Raw genomic sequence first — 26,721 nt, forward strand, 5'->3', positions numbered from 1 at the left:
ATGTAAACTATGGCATTACCTTTTATACTAAGTAGTTAATAGAGTGCATGTGAGTTTTTAGCCAATAGAGATATAAACCAAAGGACTTGTAACTATAATTACCGCAAAAAGATGGTTTTATGTAAGTGTTGATTGAAGGGGGCCATTTTAAAATATTACATTTTAAAATGTAAAATTTCTTTACATGTCAAAATGATTCTCTTGGTGTTGATCTGTCAGCAGGTCAACCAAACGACTCCATAGCAACCAAAAGAGAGAGATACAGGATTGTGAATTTATGTTGCATGAAGGTTATATCTGAACACAAATGTCTGCGCGGCTTTTAGTAAAAACCTTCGTAGGGGTGTGTTGGTGTGTGTGCTGCGTAAGGGCGTTTGTTAAATAATTGATTAGCAGTAGAAGTCAAACTGTGAGTAAAAAGACTCTCTGGGGCTCAAAGTTCCTCCACCTCCTCAACTCCAACCACCCATGGGATTTTAGTGCTCGACTCGGCGTGCGGACCACAGGCCCGGCTGCAGCACCGGCGCAATAAAATGAAGCCAAGGCTCATCAACCTTGTCAGAACACGAAGTCTCTGTTGGGAATGGACCGCTTAAGCTGAGGAACCCTTTTTGCACCAGGCTTGTTAAAAAAAAAGGCAGACATTTTAGCAGTTCAGCAGTGCTAAGGTAGCACAGACATTCACCTTAGCACTTTATGTTTTTTAAGCTGGGTTTTGTTTTTTTTTTGCGTGACAATCTTAGACCTTACACCAAAGATAGACTTGCTGAGTCAATTTTTTTTTCCACAATTCAAAGTTTTCCTCTCCCTTAAGTCTCCCCCATCTCTCCCTCTGTTCCTCTCTTCCTCTGACTCATTTATTATGGATGAGTGGATTTGCTCAGCATGCCTGCTGTTCATGATGTCAGAGGTTTGTCATAGTGGATTAGGTCTACAGCATATGTCTGAAATGCACTCAGACTTCCTCACGCCCCGGCTACACACACGCATGCACCCCCCCACGCACACATGCTGCCCACACACAACCACGGTGTGTTGACGCGCACGGGGCTGGAGTTTTACCACATACCGGAGCCTGGGGTTATTCTGAATAATTCATGTTTTGAAGTCACAGACACACATCAGGCACACATTGGCTTTTACTCACCAGCTAACAGCTGGCTGCAAACAGTAAGAGTGCATCGTCTTTCTGACTTACTTATACCGTTTCTCATTTTTCTTCCAACATCCCATTGGAAAAAAAAAAAAAAACATCCGGGGAGGAGGAAGGGGGGCTGCGGGTCAGCCAGAGTCCAGTGTACTGGAACTGTTGCTTTTTAATTAAGCTCTTTCTATAGTTGAAGTCAAGGGTCTGTGTAGATTGAATATGTATTGTGCAGAGCTGGGAGAGTCAACTTTGCCCTCTATTATTATCCAGCCTTCTGTCCTCATGGGAGAACCTGGCCAAGGCCACAGCTATGAACATGCTGTGCATACGCAAGAGTGGCTGGACGGCTTGTTAAATCAGTGTGTTTTTAGACTTTCCCTCTTGTCCTCCTTACTGTCCCTACAATTGGACAAATTAGTATTTTCCATCTCCTACCTCTAATTCCTTTTGTCCATCATGTTCCAGATAGAACGGCTTGAAAAATGTATACACACCCAATGAGGTTTAGACAACCACAAACCTGAATGTATTTAATTGGGATTTCATGGTAGACCAACTCGATGAAGTGCCTGATTGTAAAGTCGAGGAAGAATGATGCATGATTTCACAGTCTATTAGAAATAATACAGTAGAAAAGCGTGGTATACATTTGTATTCAGCCACTTTTATCTCTACAAAATACAGTTCAAGTACAGTAGAGTCCTGTAAATACTTAAGAACCCCCACAGAAACATTAACTATTAAAATTTGTTTTTTAAAATTAAATGTATTAAAATTTTGTTGTTTAAAACATCAAATATACCTTAACATGCTTTAATGCGCACCGTCTTAGCACTACCGCACGAGCTAACAATCACAATCTTTATCTCCAGTCTTGATGGTTACAGCCAATCAAATAAATGCCTCTCCTGTATTGGTTGTTTTGCATATGCCAGTCTAGCTATTTACGCTTCCCAAGCTAGATTTTTATTAACATATATATATCCTCAAATATAATTGGTGTTAGTTTAGCACATAATCTAATACGTTGAAGTTTTTCCATGTAATGTAAAAAACATGGGAGACCTCTGGCACCGCTTTACTTTCTTTTCTTTCGTCGTGTTTTGATTTCTGCTTTACTTTAATTGTCTCTTGTCCAGATTTCTCTTTGGTTCATCCTCGTCATCGGATCCTAGCCTGTGACACAACCTCTGTGACGGGACGGACCTTGTGAAGAGACTTAGAGGAAAACAAACTATATTTTCTCAATGTCCTTCACTAATCCCATATAGCCTATCCCACAAAGTGTAGCTGAACGAGTCAGTTTTATAGGAAACGAATAAAGTTACAATACAAATTTTTACCAGTCCTTTTCACTGGTGTGTAATAAATGTTAGGAGCAGTGTGCTTCTCTTCAAACTAGCTTTAAAAGTCAAAGAGTCTCGATGCTTTAGTCTAAAAGCCTGAGCTTTGTTGCTGCAAGGGTGTAGAGAAGTTTGTGAAGCTGATGCAAAGCAGGATGGTGATGGAATCCACAATGTTTTATCTCCTGGGTTTCAGTGGATAAATAAAGGCTTTAAATTATTACTTTGCATATCAGCACTAAAGGTTGCTCAACACCGGGTCCCGACCCTCCACATTAATTTCCTCGGCTGCGTCTCCCTCCTCCTCATCCTCCTCCGTGAGCTTTAATGGAAAGCCAAACGGGAAGAACCATGTCGAAGTGATATTAAGCAAGACATATACAACACACCGGTAGACATAGTGTCCAAATAATGGGAATAAACAAAGAGATAAAAGGATTTGCTAATTGGAACCGGACGACGTTTCATATTTATGGCAGAGTTAGTCGAGTAAAATAGATATGCTTCTTTTCTCCACCTGGTTTTTGTCTCAGGAGCTGATGGAGTGCAGTTGTGCTTTCGTAAGGGCGTGTGTGTTTTCTCACTGCGCTCAGACCCGTGCTGTCTAAATGTCCTAAATCCTAAATCAAGATCTAGGAAAAACATTGGAGTTGAGGGTACTCAGAGGGTCAGTCCCGTCAGGTGTGCAGCGAACTGTATTAAATCTACGGCCTGACGTGTTATTTCCAGCGTCTCGGCTCCGTCGCCCGCTCACCTTTTCCTTTCACGAAAGTCGCCGCATTATATGTGATTTTTACTGAAACGCTTCCTACTTTGTCTATAAGGAATAATAAAATAAAAAGCAACTTTTCAGCTTTTCTGTGACAAAATATGCGTGTGTGTGTGCTTAGGAGACATTTTAGAGACAAAAGGAGCGCTGCAGCATCCTGGCTTTGATTGAGGGAGGAATGAAAGCGTCTCTCTTCTCAGAAATTCATACTCTCTCTTTCATCTATGAACTCAGAGTGATCTTTGTTCTTTTCTTAAGCTGCTCCCGGTTTTGATGCTGAACACAACAAACTTTGTGCCAACAGCAGAGTTCTGATAAATCATTAACTTTTAAAGACCGTATTATAGTCTAGAACTCAAGGACTTGTGTTTTTCACATCGTTTTGGAGGTGTAAAAGATAATCATAATTTTAATATAACGCTCCTAAAATAGGTTTTCCCGACTATGTACAGTTGTTGTTTTTACTGTTTCTCTTATTTTTATGTATTAAATTGCATGAATGCTTACATTTTGGTTAATTGTATAGGACTATGAATGGAAATGAGCATTTTGCTAAACTTGTATATTTACACCAACACTGTACCTTCACTAGAACGCACTGTCCTATTTAAAAAAGAGACATATTCAGAGTGAAAAGACAAAAATGTTAGTTGAATTTTTTCTTTTGCCATTTTAAAACTACAAACTTCAGTGTAGTTTCTTAAGATTTTAGTTGATATGTTATTACAAAGTAGCAAGTAATTATGAAGCGGAATGAACATAATACCTTTTTTTAAACGTCTTTTATGACTAAAACTTGAGAAGTGTGGTATGGATTTGAAATTTTCCCTCTAAAACCAATGCTTTGTTGAATATTTAGGAGCAGTTACAGTCATCTAGAGGTTTTCACCTCTAACACCTGATATTTGCAAATATCGGATATTTGATATTTGCAAATATCTTAGCAAATATCAAGACAAGGCTAACTTACAAATATCTTTTTAGCACAGCATTGGAGGTTGTTTTAAATCAATAATTAAATCTTTGTTGATTTTAAAAAAGTGGTATTTCCATAGGCAGATTATTTCACTTATAACATGGGGAAAATGCATCATTATGAAAGTAATCTGCCAGTGGAACTATTACTTTTGACTAAATATTAAGGAATTACTAACTTTAAAAAAAGGCTCCCATGTCTTGTTGAAATGTTAGTTGAGTGTTACTTTTGTCTTATTTCAAGTGTGCTAAGATATTTACACAGAAAAAAAAGAGACCAAAAATACTCGGTAAGGTTTTGACAGGCGTTCACTGTCCAGGCAGGGAAAGCCTGTCTTGTCTCATTATTTGTGTGTACTGATTTATATCGATTGCCAAATATATTCAGGGTTCGGACCTTACCGAAACCCGAATATAAGCAAATCGTTTAAAAATTTTTTTTTTAAAATGGCAAGAGATTATCATAAAATCCTTGGAAACATAATACGAAACAATAGAAAACAAGTGGGAGCTCTGCAGCAGCGGTTAGTGCCGTCTGGATCTTTCTCCTGGACGCGGCTGAGGCGGGTGTCAACTCCTATTAAGTTAAGAGAGCGGCGAATCGGACAACCAGAGAGACGGTGTGAGAGAGAGAAGGAGAGTGAACTAGACTGTGTCCTCCTCGGTCTCTATGAGATGTCACAGGTGGAGACATCATTTCGCAGGCAGCCCTGACACAGGCTGTCAACCAGCCAGAATGGAAAAGGATTCCAGTCAAACATACAGGCAGACATTTATTTATATCTTTTTTTCACACCCACAAACACACAGACGCACGTAGTCTCGCGAGTGTTTAGATACACATTGGCTGGTAAACAATTTCACAAATTAACATATAAAGTGGAAAAAAGGTCCACACAGACCCGAGAAACAAACTTTGCAGGCAGACTGCCTACTTGGGTTGACTCCCTAATAGTCTCTATAATCAGCAGGGTAACTAAGATCCCCTAGTGCTCCATTAAGCTCATGCTTTTCTCATCAAGTTATCAACATAATGACATAGAAATGCAAAAAAGGCCCGTAGTGCACACACACACACACACACACCCCCACACACCCCTACAAACACATACATACATATTTACATACATATGTTTTTTATTTTACCAGTTATTTTGATATTTGACTAGTTAAAGTCATTGAATTTTGATTTGAACTTTATATGCTGATTTTATTTTTGATTGATTATTATTACTATAATTATTATTTGTGTTGTTTAACCGTTAATTTGTTAAGCCCCCCCACATACAAAAGTAATTCGATTATAGACGTTAGTTTAACAGGTCAGCAGTTAGTACGGTACTTTGTCTTTCAAAAAGCAAGATGTTGAAACGTTATTTTGTTCTGGCAGGCCCTCCGAAGAGTCAGATGCTTAGCTATTACGGTGGTGACTTGTGAATTACGATGCTACAATGAAAGAAATGTGCTTTGGAGGTGATTAGATCTCATAAAACCATAAGTAAACTTATCCTTGTTGGGAGCGGCATGCTGTTGGATCGTTTTTTGTTTTTTTTTTCTTTTTAAAAACGACAGAAAAATAATCAAATTATTGCACAGAGTACATCTGGTTTAGAAGCGCATTCTAACCTTTGGTTGAAATGGTGCATTTGATTTCATTCTGTAGTAATAACACAACAGACGAAAAATACAGAAAATGTTACTGTCTTAATCTATTTGTAGTCTAAAGACAGGAGCATATAGAGAAAAAAGATACAAGTGCAGAAAAATTTGACAAGCGCAGAGCACTGCAAAAATATTGCGCGGCTTTAGGAGCGATGCCAGAAAGTTTACAATTAACTCCCCATGCGGATTTCAATTAAAGGAGCTGGAATACATTAACCTTTCGTGGTCAGTTGGGAAAATAAAGGATAAGGATTTATAAGGATTTTCTAAAAACGAATATGCAGGAAATGCTTTCTTCTAGTTTAAGCTACTCTGATGTTTCAATCATTCAGTTTTCTGAAACAAGGCCCAGTATATGCATATATCCTACAAGAACATCAACACAGCAAAAAATTACAAACTTACAAGTAAACGGTATCGGTTAATTAAACGACAAAACCGAAAAAATTAAAAACAGTATTTATGAGAAAGAAACAAAAACAAATACAACAAATACAGTCCTTGCTCGCGATGTCTCCAGTTCTTAATCCAAAACTTTGATTTTTGGTTACGTCTGTTTTGGGTTAAAACAATCCACAAACTAAAGTGACCGCTTCAACGTCGTTGTCCATGTTTGTTTACTCTAAATTCATGTGTGGTAGTGCAGAATTTTAAGGGATTTCATATCTGGAATTGAAATGTCCTTGAGTGAAACCTCAGACTCTGCAATCGAGTGTGAGGTTTCACTCAAGGACATTCAAATTATACCTACGATTTTGAGAATCGGCCGACAGTTCTAAAATCATATAGTGTGAACTGGGCTCAAGAAGTATATGTGCTTGTAAGATTTGGCTGTTTCTTTCTACAATAAAGTTTTGTGAATATATATGTATACATAATATATATATATATATATATATATATATATATATATATATATATATATATATATATATATATATATATATATAAAATATAAAGCCTCCCAGGAGGCTGGAGAATGTGAGCAGGCTTTGCTGATGTACCCGGTAATTCTTCAGCTATTCGTCAACTGACAAAAATTGTTAACGATAGGTTTATTCATTCAGCCAGGGCTTGACACTGTCACAATCCTAGTGCTTTGCAGTTAGATTGTAGTTGTTACTATTAAAACATTTATTAATGTCTGTATCACTTGGCCGTTCAAATGATTTAATAATCGGATGTATACATTAGGTTGTGCCCATTGTTCTCAATGTAAACATCGTTTTTAGCCGTTGTTCTGTCACATGTAAACAGAAATGGCTAATGAAGTATCTTATAGTATTCATCATTTATTTTTATAAATTATTTATTCTCTAACAAGAATTTTTACAAATACAAGTTCACGCAGGTTGGTCGTGACTGTATTTGTCAGGTAACACACATTTCCACACATGCATTTTTTTTTTCCAGAAATGCCACAAGTGCCCTGTAGCTGTGTGCATACCGAGTACGTTTCACTGGGACGCCGCTGCTAAAAACATGTCATGAATGTTCTCATTCCTTCAGTCCCCCTCCCTTGTGTTTATCTCCAGCTCACTGCACAATGCTCGGGGTGTGGCGGCGACATGTGGCACACTGTGCCTCTTTGATTGTGCTGCAGCTGAATTTCAATATTTGTGATAATGCAACCTGTTTGCTAAGGCTTTTTGTGGCAAGTGATTTCTGGCAACGCTGGTTTCTCTTTAGAAACTGCAGCACAAGAAGAAGTGAAATTAGATTTGCAGCATTTCTGACATTCAAAACAAGAGACAAGAGATATAATTAGTAGGGACTATCTAGTGTTAGTGAATAGCAAAACTAGCGTTACAAAAACAGTTGGCTTGATGTGTGTCCTCTGCAAACCTTTGACAGAGGTTGGAATCTTAATAGGATAATAGAGCAACTTTGCTGTACTCAGTCTGTCCTTTCTGTTGTCAACTTAAGTCTTTCTCTTGCTTTCTTGCAACGTGGATAACATGCAGACATCTTTAATCCCCATTTAATATCGTCCTTGCTCCTTTATACGTTCAGGGTAGCAGAGAGGTTTGGGTTTCTGCTTACGCTTGTCTCCAGGAGTCGAGCGTAAGCAGGGTGTTTAGACCTTTTCCAGGCCACAACAGCTGTTTCCATTACAAATGTGAGCAAAGCGTTGTCAATATTTTGCTAATGTCGAAAAAACACAATTTCGCAATTGTGCCGAGTTAAGAAAGAAGCGCAATTAAAAGCATACGTGAATGAGTCTGTTTACACAGTAAGTCATTAAAAAGCATCCCTAACCCTAACCCTTCTTTGGGATTTGCTCCAGTGTTTTTTTGAATTTGGAATTTTTTTCCATTCAGCAAATTTATTTTCAAAATGTCAAATTGCACAATTATAAAATCAATGGAAACACCAAACAAAACAAATGCATGTATTTATGCACCCACTGAAATCTAAGGATGATTTAGGGAGACCCGTTAAAATCGCCATGCATGTTTTGAGCCACAGTACCAGGAGAAAACCCACTTAAACCCACAGACAAAGTAAAAACACATCTACAAAGTATTAATAGATCTATTTGATTTTCTTTTTTCACCATTTCCTGAAGGTGAATGAAAAGTGTTTTTTCTGGTTGTCCTCTGGTGCACGTCTGCAGCAACTTCACATGTAATGCCTTATGCACTGAAGGCAGGCCAGCGATCAGCAGCTCAGCCATCCAGTCAGCTGAATCAGAGCACTCAAACCTCTGGAGAACATTTCTCTGGTTTCTCTTCTATACTGGTTTTGATGCGTGTAAATATTTTTCAGGACTTTTACCTTTTATTCACAATAAGATGGGTTTTCTATGCCTTTTTTTAAATCAAGTTCTTATTTTGCACAGAAGCTAATTATAGGTAAAGTCACTATAAGGTGATTGTCAGCGCAGAGACCTTTTAGCAAGCGCCACTTTGCGACAAGGCCAGTGTGCAATTTGACACATTTTCGTTTCCTGCGAGGAAGGCAGAGATGGGAACACTAATGCAAAATGCAAGTTGAAGTTGTGGTTTTGCCTATGAGCAATACTCAGCTTTGGTTAATTTTAGATGATGAGTGAAATTTAAATGGAGAGGAAACCATCTGCTTAGAATTGGCAAAAAAAAAAATGCTTTTAAAATCTGCTTATGGAAGGAGAAATTGGGAAAATGTATGATCTATCTAGATTTGGCAGACTATTAAAAATCTGCTAGAGGCGTGTGGGGGACCAACCATCCAAAGACACTGTGTGAGTATTTAAATTATGTAACTCGTGAGAATTATCTATATTGTGAAGGTCCTGTTGTTGGGGGGTTTTTTCCAATAGATTTTTTTTTATTCTCATAGTATAATAGGACACATGTTTCAGGGTTGTGGCAAACATATTTCAAGTCTACTTAAGTAATTAATCTATTTACAAAAAGCCACCTCTATAGGGAAATATATAGTCTGCAGTTAATTACAGTACTGCATCTGCAGATGTTTTGACTGCTTAACGGTCAGAGACATGTTTGTTCTAAAAATAAACCAAGTAGAGTGTTAAATGTGTTGGAGTCGAGGGCTTTACTTGCAGTATGTAGAAAATATTTCTTTTACAATTTACTGTACTATCTAAAAAGGGGTATTATGTATTTTCCAGTCACATAGTGCCATTTTATAGCACAATGGCTTCAGTTGTTATAAAAAAAAAAAAAGAAAAGCTGTACAGATCCAACACATGTTAAAAGAAATTTGACTTTACATCATATCCGTATCTGGCAACATGAAATTTACCACTGTCTCTTTAAGAGTCTCCTGCCTCTTTGGACATGCCCCCTTCAGCTGGCTCTCACAATAGTTCTCCATTGATGCCGTTTCCAACCGTTCTTAGGGGCGTTGCAGTTCGCATGATGAGTTCTACCAGGTGTTTGCTAATTGTTGCTGCCGCTAGTCTGGTGGAACTGTGGACTGAAGCTCGAAGGTGGAGCTTTGGGTAAATTGGTGATGTATTATACGAACAGTCGTTTAGTCACTCCTGAATGGTTGCCAGGGGAGATTCAAGGATTCCTGAAACACGCATGAAAGAGTGGAAGCAACACTCCAGGTATGTGTTTGATGAGGGAAAGACATCGTTAAAATATCAAGCTCAAAAAAAGTTGATTTTTGCATAATACCTCCCACCCCCGAAAGATTTATGCATCTTCTGATCAAAGCTGTTTAGCGGAATTGGCACCACAATGCCAAAAACAATCAGTGGGGGCCGAGACAGCTGGTGGTTCTGATAATACAATTGCCTTTGTTCTCATCAGGTTGTTGTAGGCTCTCACGCTGTGCATTTAGTCATTCCTCTGTGTGTTTCATATTCAATCAAAAGCGGCGCTAAAACAGTTGCCAGCTTAAATTTGATTCCCCACTAAGCGAATTGACACCACTGCAGATCTCTCTCGCTGAACTTCACTCCTACTGCCCACATATTTCTCACCAGTTTCACCCAGACACGCTGGATGCTGACCATTTGTCTGCATAATTGCTCCCCCAAATGGTCACACATTCATCAAGTCTCTTCAACTGAGCAACAGTGAGTCTGCGGGCCTCTTATTTTGTCCTCGTCCTTTGCGCGTGTTCGATTGTTCCGGTAAAACAACAGGAGTAAGAGTGAATTCATCCTAAATGCGGGGCGAAAATGTGTCCCTTTCTAGCCGGCACTGTCTCAGTCATGCGCTGACAAATGACATTTGTGGAAGTAGGAAAATAGAGGGCAAGCTGATTTTGTGAGCCCCTGGAATGATGACAGGAGAAAAAAGTGAAAGATGATGAATAAATGAATAATACATCTGTGCTGTCATTCCGCTTTCCCCGCTCCGCCTCACTCTCTTCCTGTGTCATCTGGAGTTGGCCCTGCGAGGCAGTCTGATCTTAGTTAGAATTGTCAGGTATGGTCGATGGCGAAGTGACAAGTTGACACCAGTCCCTCTGTTACACACAAGGTAGGTATTTTGTTAAATAGGGTTGACATCCTTAAAAAGAATGATTTAAATGCAAACAAGTGCCATCAGTTCTGAAGTGGAAAACGCTCAGAACAAAGGCTGCTCTAAGGGGATTTACTTCAAAAACACATTTCTAAAATTTTGCACCTGCACAAGACATTTTAGACTTACTGTATTTTCCAAATTATAAGTACCATTTTTTTGTTACTTTTGTTGACCCTGTGACTCACAGTCAAATTGCGGCTTATATGTTTTTCCCTTCTTCATGATGCATTTTTTGAGTGATGCAGTAAATGTTCATTTGTATTGATTGACGTGACCGTCTGGAGCTGGGAGGAAACCTGATCATGGGGTTGAAAGCTGTAAGGCTAGAACAGGAGGAACTAGTCCTCAGATGATTGAAGAACGTGTGATGCAGTTATGCTTACTGGTAGTTGCCAAAGAGATGAGTATAAATGTCTATGCTGTAGAGTCTTGCTATTGTTGGTTCATGCAATGCAACAACCTCTCTATCACCCTGTATTTATACTTCATGCGTCTCCGCTCCGCTGTGCACTTCGCCGGCAGAGCTGAGTTGTTCCTGACCACCCTGACTTGGAGAACAGACATTCACCTGTAAAAGAGATAGCAAAGACAAGTTAAAGAGTGCCTTTGAAATGGGTGAAAGCACAAGGATGGGATATTATGTTTACCATACGTGAACACATAGGATGTCCGAGGAAATGCACGCCAATGTTGTAATAATTAAAGGTCCTATTCTAATTGACACAGGTTTAAAGTCATATGTACATGCATAACCAGTAATATTTGGTCAATTGTCTGGCAAAAACGTGCACAATTTTGTATTCCTGAGCATGGTCGAAACAGTTGCCATTGTAACTGTGGCTTAGTTGAAAAGAGTAGTCAACTCACCGTCCAAAAGCTGTTGGTCTAATTCTAGCTTCCTCATGTTGATATGCCCCTAAGCAAGGCAACTTAAACATAAATTGCCATTGGGTGAATGTAGCTCTAGTGTAAAATACATTAAGTGATTGGTAGAGAAGGACTGTAGAAATTCAATCCTTTCAGCCATAATTCTTGCTGAATATTTCTTGGCAAATAAAAGTTCATTTAAATATATTTTTTCTGGCACACACTTGGTTTTATAAAAAGTAGTTTCTATATCCTCCATAGAATTGAGGTTATAGGAACATTCCGGACTCCTAATGATAGCCTGCTTATATATTATATTCCAAAACCAGCTTTGAAATGTTTGGCAACATTTTCCTGTTGGGCATGCCAACTGTGTTTTATGACTTATGTCTAAGTTCCAACCATCTGACTTCAACTGCCCCCCCCCAGATGAAAGGAAATTGGTGGGGATGTTTAAAAAAGACCCACCAAAAATCCAGGAATCACTGAGGCTGGAGCTGATTATGAACCGAAAGACGCTGAAACAGTTATGCGAGTTGGAAATCAGCATAGATTGAGAGGGTGCTGACCTAAACAGAAACACCTTTCCCCAAAACCGGCACCTTGTAAATTTTGCAACTTCCCACACATGGACCAGCTCATACCTCCTTTTCACAAAGCCTGTGGAATAAAGCCGGACTGCAGTTGGATGGTTGAAACTTGGTCACAACTGATGTCTCTAACAGGATAATGATCCCACAACACACATCATAAGTTGGCAAACATTAAGCTGTAGAATTACCCTGAACTCAAGCCTGTGGATGAAACCTTGGCCTGTGCCAGAAAACTAACAGATTTAAATAAGCTTTCCATATTCTGATAATGAGTAGTGGTAAAATATCCAGTCGGAATTAAAACGCACTATGGTATGGTTTTTCTGCAAAGTGACCACAATAGTGGGGTTTTATGTGTATATTTAGGCAAACATGTGTAATGTTGACTCTGTTTTCAATTTAAAGCATTCAGGAAATTCAAATATTTCACCCAATTTTTCTTTTCCAGAATAATTGAAAGTGTGTGCTTTATAATCATACCTCCCTCATGTCCTACCGGTTGAAAATGCATAATTGACTGAATGAATGTATGTAAACCTCCGACAGGTTCTGCATGTTATCACTGATAGAATCGAAAGCACAGCGATAGTCATCTAAGGCATATACACCATTTGTTATCAATTATTTTGTCTCTGAGTAAATGGCAACATCATTTCTTTGTGCAGAAAGTACAATACTCCTTCCCTCACTACCTCCTTTTTAAACTCCCTTCTGATTTTATTTTAATTAAGATCCAGACAGAGATACTGAAGATCTTAAAGGGAGTTCTCTGAAACGGGTTGGGTTCTGTCACGCTCCGGACACACACGTTTAGAGGGTGGAGGTGGTGGTGGTGGTGGTGTGGGGTGGGGGTGGATGGGAATTGAGTGGCCCTGACCCTGGAGCTCTCTCACCTCACTGGGGTAGCACACAGCCTCCTCTTTTCTAATTATTCCAAACGTAGCCAGAGGTGGAGGTGTCCTTCATTAAAAAGAGTCATTGAAATGAAAGCTTAAACAGTGTGTATACAGTATATATGCAAGTGTGAGCATTGAATGTCGATATTCATTATCTGATGGTGACTGGGCTGAGGTTTGTGGTTGTGTAAATATTAATGGGTCAGTTTCATTCATCTGTCATATCGCAGGAGAGGCCGCAATCACGGCTGCGAAATGTGATGTACATGATGAAAATTTAAAGATGTTTATCCTGCAATCAAGCAAACTGCGTTAACATCATGTTTAATCTGCCTCTCTGTTTCTTCCCTTTTTTATCCCGGGGGGCCACAGCTCTCTGAGTCCGGACGCAGAACCCGATGTTTCCTTCCAGAGGGAGGGCTTCGCCCGCCAGAGTATGTCAGAGAAGCGCACCAAGCAGTACGACAGCCCGGCTCATCTGGACATCATCAAGAACCGCAAGTCCAAAAGCATGGATCTTGGTAAGTTTTAAGGCACCGCCAACAACGCTTACAGCTTTTGCTTGACTAATGCAACACATTTTACCTTTACATTCCCAGTGGGATTTAATAGTTTTCAGTCTAATAGAATATAATAGAAATGGAAATTATTGCCCCGCATTAGATTCTCACTTAGATTAAAATATGAAAGACCAAAAATATGATGTTCAATGAGGGCGAAATTACAACATAAGATAAAACAATACTGTATAGTTATAAAAATAGCATACATAGATTCAAAGAAATGTGCAGCTGATTAGGATCATTTTTAAAACAATGTACTGTATGTTAGTGTTAAGTTCTTTGGAGTACACAGACTTGATAGAGCAGCATCAGTAGGCAATTTTCCTTAACAAAAACCCACAGGCTATCTATAAATAATGGAGAAAATGGGCAGGTAGGAATGGGCAATATGGACTTAATGATTTATCACAATATTTTGATTAGGATAACAATAAAAGTGAAAAAAAAATAGTAAAACCAATCATCCCGACAATATGGATAGTCTTGGAGGTTGGATGTCGTCATTGATGCTTGAGTTTCTTGAGAGCTGTGATGGTTATAACATTTTAACAGCATCATGAAGGAAGTATATGTGATAACGCTCCTTTGTGCACCTAGGATTCAACAATTGAAATGCCTCCATAAAATAATACAGTCAGCTTTGGAAGACATCTGTTGTTTCTTCTGGTTTTCTCTTTATACCTTAATCATGTTGAGTACTTAAACATCTCGTCTCTATTCTTGTTGCAACTGCTTCCAGATCAAAGAGTGTTGATGGTAGCTTAGCCTGGTAGCTAAAATGTATCTGACATTCACCAAAAGTAGGAAGTATTTGTCATGATGTGTTCTGTTGTCAGTAGTTGTTCTCTTCATCCCCGCCACCTGGGCGTAATTAACGCAGCTGTTTTGTTTTCCTGATTGTGTTTTTTCCCAGTATTCTTAAGTTCACCTGTGTCCCTAGTTCTTTGTGGGATCCCCTGCATAGCTCGCTGCGTTCTCAGTGTTTATGATCGGTCGTTATCTAGAAAGGTACCGGTTTAGAAAATAAAGCTTCTGTATTGTGTTGAACTGAGCTTGGCTGGACTTACCTTCATTCACACGATGACCAGATCTGACCGTATTTTTCATTTTCCAACAAGGTGATCTTGTTTAGCCTAAGAATCTGACATTTTTAGCCATAATGATTCATTTCATCTTCATGTTTTCTAAGTCATAATTCTTTATTTAGAACTCCATGCTCAGAAATTGACACATTGGAGCCTCAAGAGACGATCTCTTATCGAGGGCAATCTTTGCTTAAAACAAAGGATTTATGTCAAACTGTTTGCTGCTTCATGCATTTAGAATTTATTTAAATCTTAACTGTTCCTGTTAGGTGAACTCTCACTATGAAGACAGTAATTGCACAGAACTTTTCCCTGCGGATTCTCTCGGATCCGTGTATAATTACATCAGTCAGCAGTCTGCAGGTTTCTCCATCAAGTTCAGGGACCGGGTTTCCAACATAAAGCTGCTTAGGAAGATGTTAATAAGAGGTCACTGGGTTGGTTTCACTCGGAGCATTAAATTGGTTTCCATTATGCGCTTTGTGTGTTGAAAATGTAATTGACTGTCGCTCCTAAGAACAGGAAGAGAGCAGAAAGGACAGGGTGCTGAGATAACTCACCGTGATGACGCTGTTTGTCTTCAGCGCAAATGCATATTTTATCAACATATTTAATCAAAAAAAAAGATCCATAATTGTACCAAACTGGAGCCACCATTTATTCGTCAATTTGATTAGCCGAAGCCGGCAGGGTGTTTTTCTTCTGAAACTGGGTCATCTGCTCACGCTGTGGTGCCTGTCTCATCTTATAACCAATCTTATTGATCTACAGTTGAATTATTATTATACGGGTGTGTCACTAGAAGAAACTCTGAGCAGCACTCTTATGTTCTCGTTCGTGTTATGTTAGCTGTTCTGCTATTCATTTAAAATTTGTAGGAAAACTTATTTTTTCTTGAAAGGTTTTTAAGTCCTTTGCAAAAGTACTCTTACCGCTTGAAGTATTTTTCTCCAACTTTATGTGACGAAGCAGCAAATAATTGTACTTTAATACATATCTGTATTAACACCAGGAATTCTTTAGCGTGCAACATGCATAACATCTGTTTTATTCGTGTTTTTATTTGGTGAAGGTGCTTCACATTCTTAATTTATTGTTGCCGTCCCTTGTCAGGCTTGCATAGCTTGAGGCTTTTGTTCTATCTCTCAAACTCAGACTTCAGTTTACCATAACCTGCATTTAAATTCAGATGAGAGTTTAAAAAAAACTGTGTTGCAGTCACATTTTAAATTTCTGAAATATTTTGTTACACTGGAATAAGTATCAACTTTTACCTTATTAAAAATCCTCGTTTTAGATGTTCAGAGGTCCTTTGGAACAGTCGTTATTGGATTACTGACCAAAACATGTGATGTGAATTGATGATTTTGATGAAGGCACTCATCAAAATGCAATGTTTGTTACTGGTTTCACAGTTGATGTCTGTCTGTTGTTTTTAATGACTTTCTATTTTTGTGTTTTTAATGATGTAAAGCACTTTGAACTGCTTTGTTGCTAAAATTAGCTACAGAAAAATACTTGATTGATTGGTTGATTGATTCATCTATTAAAGCAGAAAAAAGTTATTCAATGGATAGTCATTGTCTAAAAATGTATTAATAATGTACTGACCTTTGTATATGTGTAACATGATAGAGATGTACACCCTTTTAAGCACATTATAAAGTGCTTTACATTAAATAAATTAAATTAAAAACATCATAACTTACACACGAAGCACAAAATGTGCACCAAATTAATTAAATGCATAAGACACCAATGATATTTAAAAATGCAAAAGAGATCCAAATATTGTAAGTCAGTTTTGACGATATAAGTTAGGAGACACCATATGTACAAAGTTCAGCTGGTAAAAGTAAAACTAGGTGAAGAAAGGTTTTTCTATTATAAAGTGATTTTTCTTAGTTTTACTTCAAAAGTTGCTGCTGTATTGTAATAAAAAGGTGATTCTGAAAGTTTTTGTGGAGGTGAATAAAATTGGCACACCTTTCACATTTTTATTTATGTAAAAAAAAAAAAAACAATAAAAATTGTACATCTCCTTCATTTTACTTCATTTGCTGTGAAACTATCACATACAACCCTAATAAAAAAACCTGCTCTACCTCCCTGTAGCTTAGCTAAATATGAAAAACTTCAATGTGTATGAATACTTTTGCGAGCTACTGTAGATCTTTTAGATTTTTTCTCTGATTTTGTTCAGATTCACTGCAAGTCCTACGGTTCAAAGCACTCCTCCTATATTCAATTCACAACTTTCAATTTTTCCCCCATTTTGTTTCCCCCCGCCCTTCACTTCCTCCACTTTTGAAGTCTCCATACTCGGTTCAGCATACAGATCACGTAACTTTGAGGCCTGCCTGTATTGAAATATGTTAAACTTGTCAGACTCTCTGCTGCTTTATATCTGTCAAGATTAAGCGAAGAAGGGAAAAAACAAGAAAGAAAGATGTGAGATGGGCCGTCTTCCAGTATTAATACATTATCTCATTGCAGGCACTTGTAAGCCTCATGATGGACAGGTTTTTACATCAGGTGTAAGATCTGTTCTATTTGGATAATTGAATCCATCCTTCACATTCGGCCTTCGTTTGCTTTGCTTGCGCTTGGTAACGTGGCATCAAGTGCACTAACTAATAAGGCGGTGGGTTGTTAAGCACAAACCGATGAGATTAACTGCAACACAGGGATCACTGGGAGTGAGCAGCTAACGCTTGATACACTGTCCTCATTATTTCAGACAATCGTTCTGGTGGGTCTGTAGGTCAAGAAGAGAATGGTGAAAAACAGGCTTATTCTGTTTTTATAATAACCAGATCAGAAATAGCTATTTATTGGATGTGGCATCATGGCCCCTTTACACTCTCACAGCGAAGAGTGTTGATGTAATTGCCGTATAGTCAAATGAGTTTTTTTTTTTCTTTTCATATTGCTGAGAGAGACTTTTGTGGTATTGAGTACAGAACGGGCAACCGATGCCAGCGCCATTGTGCTCATTCTGGGTGCAAATTAAAGAAAACACTTAATGCTCATAGAAGTATGGAAAGCCAAAGAGAGCCAGGCAGTGGAGAGGCTTTTTCTGCAAGTAGATATTCTTAGCCGGTTGGCCTCTTCAGCTCTTGCAATTGATCCCTCATAATCAGACTCTTTATACTTTAGAATTTAACTTATTACATTAACACAGACAACCCGAGAGTTTTTAACACATGGATATTTGTAATCAAAAGTTGGTCTTAATGGTGGAGTTCACCTACAAAAAAACATTCTTAGCTCTGTCCATCTGTCTGTATAACCTTCTGACCAATTCTCTCCAGTGCATTCTGGGGATCCCTAGACCCTCCTGGGCCAAAAAGTATATATAATACCTTCTTCTTTAAGCTTTGTTTAACCAGAATAAAACTCCTTGAGATCAAAGATCTCTTTTACAAGAGTGTCCTGACAACAGTGCAGTTAAAACAGTTGGTTACAAAAAACACAATCCACCTTCAGAGATTTTATGAAACTTCTGCCAATGGGACCAGCCTTGAGAAGAATCCACACCAATTACCCAAATTATCTAAACTCAGTCCTCTCGATGCAGAGGAGAAGGGATCTACTTTGACCACATGATTGATGAAACTCTTAAACCTATGCCTAAGGTAAAACCCATCCACCCTGCAGCGGAAGCTTATTGTACTTGCTTACATCAGGGATCTTGCTCTTTCAATCACGAGCTATGTTTTGCAACGATGGGTGAAGGATACAGGGATTTGTAAATCAAGATTTTTGCTTTTGGGTTCAGCTCTTTCTTCAGTTCTACAGGGACCAGATACAGTGGCCCTTAAAATCAGTTCTGCTTCTCCATACTCCGACAGCACCTATAAGAAGCCTTGAAAGACACAGTCAGCAGCCTTTACAAACACATGTGGACCAGACAAGCAAACCCTCATGACCTTATTAGGGTAAAGATCTAGTCTACCGTATTGTCTAACTCTCAAGTTCCAAGGTCAGATAAATGGTTTTGAGCCTCCTTTTCAATACCATACAGTAGAGTTTCTCAGAGGGGGAAACGAGTGATATCCTTTAATAGTTGGTACACACTCTCCAGTTCCCTCTTGAGTCCAAAATTAAGACTACGACCTGTTTGCAACTCCAAAGATGTTGTCCCAGCCGTTATATCCTTGTCAAACAATGTCGGCATTCCGTTCTTGCCTCGCTATCAATTTCGAACTGAGTCATTCACATCTTGATCACTAGATTAGTCAGGTTGCCATGGATGTTTTTTGTTTTTTTTTGTCCAACGTACCACTTCTGTAGAATTGTTGGTAGACTCAAATGACCTAATTTCCGATGCCAGTTGGAAGTAAAAATAAATGTTCAACCTTCATTCTGGTTAGGCTGAGTAGCAAATATCTAACCTTTGGGGCGTACTTTGAGCATTTGAACTTCCTTCCTCGATAGTCAGTAAATCCTTCAGAAACGAACCTTTTCTGATGCAGTATAGCAATAGATTCCACATCCTTCATTCCAATACACATGTACTGTTTAGAATAGGAGTGCATCAGAAGTGACACACATATTTTGCAGATGTTACAAGCTACTGAAGCGTACACTGCAATTTTTTCTGCCCCCTCTATTCTTATAGCAGGCATAAGTTCAGGTGGTAATGGCAAATGTTGCGTGTCTTGTACAAGCCTGCAGAGGACATACTCCTTCGGGTTAATGATCCAGCACTAGAATAGACCTAATAGCATATCTGACCCGAAGACACCTTATTTCCATCAGGATACAAGCGTATGGCCTTTATACTACCACCTTAGAAGCTATTTTTACCCTAATTACCCTTTTAACGCCCAGCGTAAAGCGCTAACTCTCTGAATAAATTATGTGTAATGGAGAACCTGTCTGTACACAGATCTTTGAATGCAAGGACCTGTGGTGAATAATGGTCGGTAAGCATAGTTTCAGCCACTCTAATCATACCACGGGCTTCTGTCACTGTAATAACTGCTTCTTATTTATTCATAGAGTTTGCCACATCTCCTTGATGGTCCTTAATAGCAATAGGTTGTCTCCGATTAGCTGTCCTTGGCCTTAATCACGGTAAAGAGCTCACCGCGTTGGCCAGTTTTGTTTGCAGCCATGAGGAGTTTCAAGGTGCACTTCCTCTCAGTTTAATTTGATTGTCTTCTTTTCTTATTCTGATCATTTTAATTTCTCCCCCAGACGTGTTGGGAGTGGCAAACCCGTGTCTGTATGCAAATGGGGGAATTTGTATTTTCTTCCCTCTGAATACGAAGGCGATGAGCAGCGGAGCACTGGGGCTCCCGTTGTGTGATAGGAATCACATAATAGACCGGTATACAGAGAGCTGTCCGTCAAAGTCTCCCAGGAGAGCCGGGGGCCCCAAAACAAAGGCAGGTTGGGTCTGTGTGCAAACTGTCTCTCTCTCTCCTTTTGCTTCGCTCACCCATTCTCTTTGGGTCTTTGCTCCTCTCAGTCATCCAGAGCGTTGACTAGAAACAATGATGAGTAGGATTGTAGGGCAGAATACCAAGCAGGAGGATAATTCCCTGTACAAGTACAGCAGATGTCATTTGGGTTTCTTTGAACAGGCACTGAGTGAACTCTGTGGAATTCACAATTGGCATCCTTTTTTTTTTTTTTAAAGAAAAAATATCATTTTAACATTTCAAAGTAATTTGTGTTTTAACCATTAAGCTCGGACGTTTTGTATGGCTGTGGTTTTGCTTATTTTTTATTTATTAAATTGAAAGTTTTTCTCTCTTGTCCTTCATACAATGACATTACACAGTTTGTTAGAGAGACTTAATTTTTTCTGTAAATCTGTTTATTCTCTGTTGGCATTCATATTTGCCATAACAGCAATCAAATAAAAACTACGCCCTTCCAAAAAATAAAATAAATTTAAAAAAAAAAGACTTTTAGGATGAAGCAACAGTAATCCTGAGCTACTGAGAATTTTGTCAATAAAGGTGCATGTAGGACATCTCCTTACCTAAACAGATGAAGTGGTACAGCGTTGTGCTTTGCTATATGCTTTTGGCATTGATTGGTCTAATTAGCATTGACCAAAAAGGGAGAAAGGTTGTGTTAATGATGTACAGTATTACGACGTTTACTCCCGTGACTGACAGCTGACCTTTGAGCCTATTTGATTTGTTTGCCACCTAAATCCATACCTGGCACTCATGACAGTGAAGCACTCAGTGAGGACCTGTGTGTTAGCTGCTAACAAAGCAGAGAAGGACTCTGCCTTATGGGCAAGGACTTGCCAAGATAGTTTAGAATGTAAGTATAAAATATAACAAGATGATTGTAGCTTTATGAAATACATGAGACTGATGTTTTCCACATTTTTTGTCAACCAAAACTACAACCCAAAATTTCTGTGTATTTTTTGACCGATAACCAACACAACTCCAGAGGTAATTGTGAAAGGGGAAGAATTTGTTTTTCCAAATACCCCAAATTCAGTGCAACCAACTGCTTTCAGTAGTCATCTAATTAGTAAATATAACCATCTTTTGTTTAGTTTAGTTTAGTCTCAGTTTATCCAAGGTTTGTTAGGGAAGATTAGTGACCAAACAGCATCCTGAGAGGAACTCAACAGACAGGTCAAGGGAGAAAGTTGAGTTGTAAGTAGGATGAAGTTAGAAATCTTAGTTACATTTACTCAAGTACTTTTGTGGGGTGAGAAAAAATACTTTTATGGGTACTTTTACTTCGTCGTACTTTAGCATCCCTACAAACCAATGCCCTGATATCACTAGCTTAACTTATTAATTTAGTCTTTAAAGCTGCAGTATGTAACTTTTATAAAAAATATTTCGTTACATATTTGTAGAAACTGTCGCTATGTTATCACAGTTTGGTATAAAACAGATCATCTCGGAAGAAAACCAAGTTTCTCTGCCTTCTCCCTGGAAACAACCAATCACACCCAGGAGGCGGGTGTTAGGGATGTGACACCCCACTTGCTCTCTATAATGCTGCTGCTAGCATAGCATGTTTTCAATGCAAGGCCAGTTAGCATGACCACCCGTTACCGCAGATGAACAGTTTTCCTGTAACAGTATGTTGTTTTTCTCCCATTGGCACATTTACCAGCGACTACATGAGATTGATTGACAGCACTTAGACCCTCCTCCTGGCTCTTAGTGGTTGTTTTTGGTCAGCAGGGGTGCATTTCTTCAGACTGCAATGCTAGGTCAGGGAGAACGTGGAGGAGATTGATCTTTTCTCTTCACACATTATCTGTCTCATAACATACATACAAACAGTTTTCACAAATATGCAAAAAGCACATTATTTCTATAAATTGCATACTGCAAATTTAACAAAGAAGTTGTTGTGAAAGCTGCTCAGTCCAAATCGGCCAACCTTTAATTTCCACCAGCGCCACTGAAAGCAGGAGTCAAACATAATGTTTAGAGCAGCATATATCAACACCATATGGTCATATTAAAACCATTCCGTGAAGAAGAATGAGCCAAACTCTTTGAATGTGCAAACCTGGCAGTGACATACCCCGCAAATTCTTTCAGCTGGAATTGCGTTTTTTTATGTTTAGAGGGCGGCTTTCCTGAGCAACAAATAGTTTTCTTTCATTTAGGGTGTTTGTTTTGTTTGCCAAGAGGTCCATGTGATCACCGGCAGTGGTCAAACACGCCTCATTTAGGCTACTTTAAACGTGAAATGGATCCTGTTCATATCAGCTAAATGTTACTGCTCCTTTGGGGTCCCTAAAATTGTTTGCATGTGTGTGATAGAAACTAAATCACATAGTGCTATTTGCTGTCAAAAACCCCAAAGCCTTTATAATCTAAAGTGAATTTTAATGGCACACTTCCTTTATGAATACATTTTCTCAGCATATGCCGTGGCCTCTGAATCAATAAGTCTAACAAGTGTTACTATTGTTATTGAAAGTTCTTTTTTTTAAAAGCTTTACTTGTGCATGCTATTTGGACAGTAACCTGCTGCACCCTGAGTCAAGTAGGAGAAGAAGGGACTGAAAATCGAAAACAGATCTACTTGTTTACCAGCCACTGGATAAGGAGAGAAGTTGGGTGGCTGATGGATGGTCCCTGAAAAAAACAAAATAAATAAAACAGCTGTCTGGAACACGGCTCAGCGGTACAAGAGGCGGAATGCTTTCTGTCGTTGTGTCGTGTTAACAATTTACAGTTCGCGTTAACCGTTTGTTTGCGTTGCTGTGCAAACTTTAGTAGTCACATAAATACGTGGTAACAAAGTGATCCCTTTCCAACAAACACGAGTGCCCATAATAGCCCCAGTGCCTTGCTCAGACATTGCTACAGTTTGTATGAATGATTGTAATAATCTGTGAAATTGTACAGTTTGTGGTAGTTCAATGCTAAAAGCTAGTTAATCAGCATCTATTTCCTTCACTGGTTTGTTGTCGTCGTAGTTGACAGCCATGACTGACATTTTCAGAAGTAAAAACTCTGTTACAGCCGTGAGATTCCCACGTAGTCTATCATGTTTCTCTAAGAAACTAAGTAAAAAAACAAACTGCAGATGTTAAAATAATTTTATTTCTATTTAAACATTTGTAAAATTACTACAGTGTATTGAATCAAAGGAAGTTGTCTGTACTGCTGCGGTACAGTAAATACTTTCCCTCAGAGTTTGGGGTAGGGTTGAATCACCAACAATGATACAAAGTAAAGTGTAACTCGTAACTGTAAATAGTCTTTGGGAATATATATTAATGTGATTTTTAACTCTCTCTTCTCCCTGCCCCTCCCAAATTTCCCAAACCCTCCAAAGACGACATAATTTAATTGAACCAGTAAAAGTAAATACACATTGAAAACAAGCCAAAAAATGCAAATACTAGATTATAACTTGAAGTCATTATATGATTAAATCATGCATAGGATCATACACAATTTAGTAATTTCAGTAGTGCTACAATCCATCATTAAAAAAAAGCAACAATCTGTGTGCCTAAAATCTGATTGGTACTTTAACTCCAGACCAATCACACGGTCTGTAACAACATATGAATCATTTTATCCTGAACTGTAGACCGTTTGAACAGTTCTTCAGTTCAAATCTTATTTATCTATTTCATCTGTAATTGCGTTGGATTCTCACATATTTACAGAGCAAATAAAAACAATAGATTGGTAAGGTTTATTTATTTTAGTAACTCAGTTCTCAAGTGAAACACATTGCAATCACACAGACTGATTCTTTTCACGCCTTTATTTCTGCTAGGATGAGTTTTCGCTTACAGCCAATGAAGACGTGACACTTAAGATTAGAATATTACATTATCTTGAAAGAGTTTAATTAAAGGTTATTTTAAAAGATGCTTTTAATCTAACAAGCAGGTCTCATCAGAATGCATACACTAACTTATTGACTATGATTTAATATATTATTATAAGGATTTATTGAATTATGAGACTCGTAGCCCTGAATTTTAAGGCATCTATTTCTGATTTTGATTGATATACTTTAACCTTTTCTTTTTTTCAATGACGTAGAGTTTTGTTGAAAATATGAAGGATTTATTTAAATGACCCAGTTCCATAATTTACACATATTAACTCCTGCTTGTGCGATACTAAGAGCCAAAAATCTCACGACCATTTCCACACTCCTCACTCTTTTTTTGCAGGTTTTGAAGAGCGACATGTCGGCTCTTCCCCGCATCTAAAAAAGTCCACCTCCATGGAGAGTCTCCAGAAAGATGCCGCCGACGTCATCGCGGGCGACGAGCTCAACGTCCAGAGGATTCATCCACGCATCATCAGGGGGCGAGGCTGCAACGAGAGCTTCCGGGCGGCAATCGACAAGTCATATGTGAAACCTGGTCTCATACCAAGGGAAGAAAACAGCGTGGAGACATGTGAGCATTTATATATTTCTGCTTAACAATTCTGTTTTTGTTCTAGTTTCTACCGCAAATATCTTAGCACACTTGAAATAAGACAAAACTAACTTATAAGTAACTTTTCAGCAAAAAGTGAAAGCCGAGTATTCTGCATAACCTCCACAGTGACACTTGGTGGATTGAGCAAAGCCTCTTCTAAAGGGAGATTTTTATTTCGGGGTGTTAGACTGAAGAAGTTAAACATGTATGTCACCACTTTTCGGTTCTTTTGTTGGAAAATCACATCAACAACTCCCCAAAATTCCGCATTGTGTTGGTCTGTCTCGTAAAAGCCCATTAGAACACAGTGAAGTGTGAGATAAAACGCTAAAAAGTTCAAGGGGTGTGAATATTTCTGCACGTGACTGTAGTTGTCAGGCGATGACAGCACACACACACAACACACACCCCCACACACAGGACGCGGAGAGACAGCCGTGTTACAGTTTCCGACAGGTAATAACATTGCAACACCACAAGAGTAATCACTCGATATAAATTTCCTTTCACCATTAAAGGATTCCATTAAAAGAGCTGGGGGACATTTGAAAAAGAAGGAATTATTTGCCTGAAACGCTTTGTTCTCATAAGCTCTGTCGGCAAGCCACTAAATACAGTCTTATCTCTGCAAAGAAAAATGGGGAAAGCAACCGATTTCCCCTGCTGCAGTATATTGCATTCTCCCCATGATATTCAAATAACTCTGTTTTTCAATTTAGATAAAAGCAGCCAGCCTGAGCTCGTCACCGAGGTTAATAGTCAGAGTTGACAGATAAGCCGCTGCCTTCCACATGCTCCCAGACTTTTATTTACATAAAATAAGAACGGAGGGATGGGAGTGGGGTGTGTGTGGGGGGGAAGAGGGGAAGGTGGGCAACAACACGTAAAGAAAATGTGTCCCCACAAGATATTCTGCTGGACAAAAACAAAAAAACAGGAAAAAACAAAATGCTTTTGTGTTGGACTGTTTTGAAGGAGTAAGATAGAGAAAGTAAAATCATCTCTCATGTCTTTTATGTGTTGGCAGGTGGGAGGAAAAATGACTTGCAATTTTCTTTGTCTTTCATAACCTTCGCTGACGGGCTGTCTTAAAGGTCTATGATTATTAAGGAGGAAAAGTTTAATGGTTGATTTCTCAGAGAAGTGACAAAATGTTTCAGGCGATTGTCGCCTGCCGCAAATTATCTTTGAGTTTCCTGACACTTTCATCAAGGCTTCCGCTTATCAGTTGAGAATGTCGAGCTTTTTCTTCTTTTTGAGACCCATCAAACCAGTCTTCCCGGCCTCACCTTCTGATGTCTGACGGTGAAGGCTTTTTTCTGATTTTTAAAAAGATGTAGCTCTTTTTTTCCCCCTCTCATTTAATGTCATGTTTAATAGCGTATAGTGTATAAATGTGTATGTATATTGAATTCAAATCAGCTTAAACACGAACAAAAACCTGCAGATGCAGGTGTGCACAGAGAGACGCGTTCATCTGCTGCCCTCTGGGAAGTTCTGGATTAAAATATTTAGAGTGTTATCTGCAGCTCAGCATCATTAAGCAGTGGTAGGAACATTAGCACTACTGCTAATCTCATTCATTTAACTAGCCAGATACAGCTCACAGCTGCTACTCAGTGCCATTGTTCTTAGGTGGATGATAAGCAGGCAGCAGATAGAGGGATCAAGCAGATCCCTATCCAGAAACCGCATGCGAATGTGTTCAGGTGCCCAGGTTCCTCTCAGGTAATCACACCAGCCCTGTTTAGTCTGCTTAAATCCAACTCCCAATTCATTTGTGAAGAAAGTCTGGTTCGTTTGGGGAGGTGTTCAATGCGCAATTGAACTCTGACACGGATCAAAAAAGCTAAATCTGGGTCTCAAATTGAATTCCAACCGGAGACCTCTCCAAAAAGAGGAAGAGAACTACAGCGCAAGGTATTC

The 26,721-nt window shown here is 38.8% G+C and overlaps 1 protein-coding gene across 4 annotated transcripts in view; it reads left to right on the top strand.

Annotated features, from left to right (window-relative positions):
* Window positions 1-26,721, top strand: part of LOC102227608 (partitioning defective 3 homolog) — a 383,916-nt gene that overhangs the window by 213,926 nt on the left and 143,269 nt on the right. For all 4 annotated transcript variants that reach the window (XM_023326740.1, XM_023326739.1, XM_023326741.1 and 1 more), the window contains 2 exons: window positions 13,610-13,758; window positions 24,541-24,771. In XM_023326740.1, the coding sequence (XP_023182508.1) occupies window positions 13,610-13,758; window positions 24,541-24,771 (380 nt within the window). The remainder of the gene's footprint in view (window positions 1-13,609; window positions 13,759-24,540; window positions 24,772-26,721) is intronic.

This window comes from Xiphophorus maculatus, chromosome 21 (assembly GCF_002775205.1).
Source record: "Xiphophorus maculatus strain JP 163 A chromosome 21, X_maculatus-5.0-male, whole genome shotgun sequence".
NCBI lineage: Eukaryota > Metazoa > Chordata > Actinopteri > Cyprinodontiformes > Poeciliidae > Xiphophorus > Xiphophorus maculatus.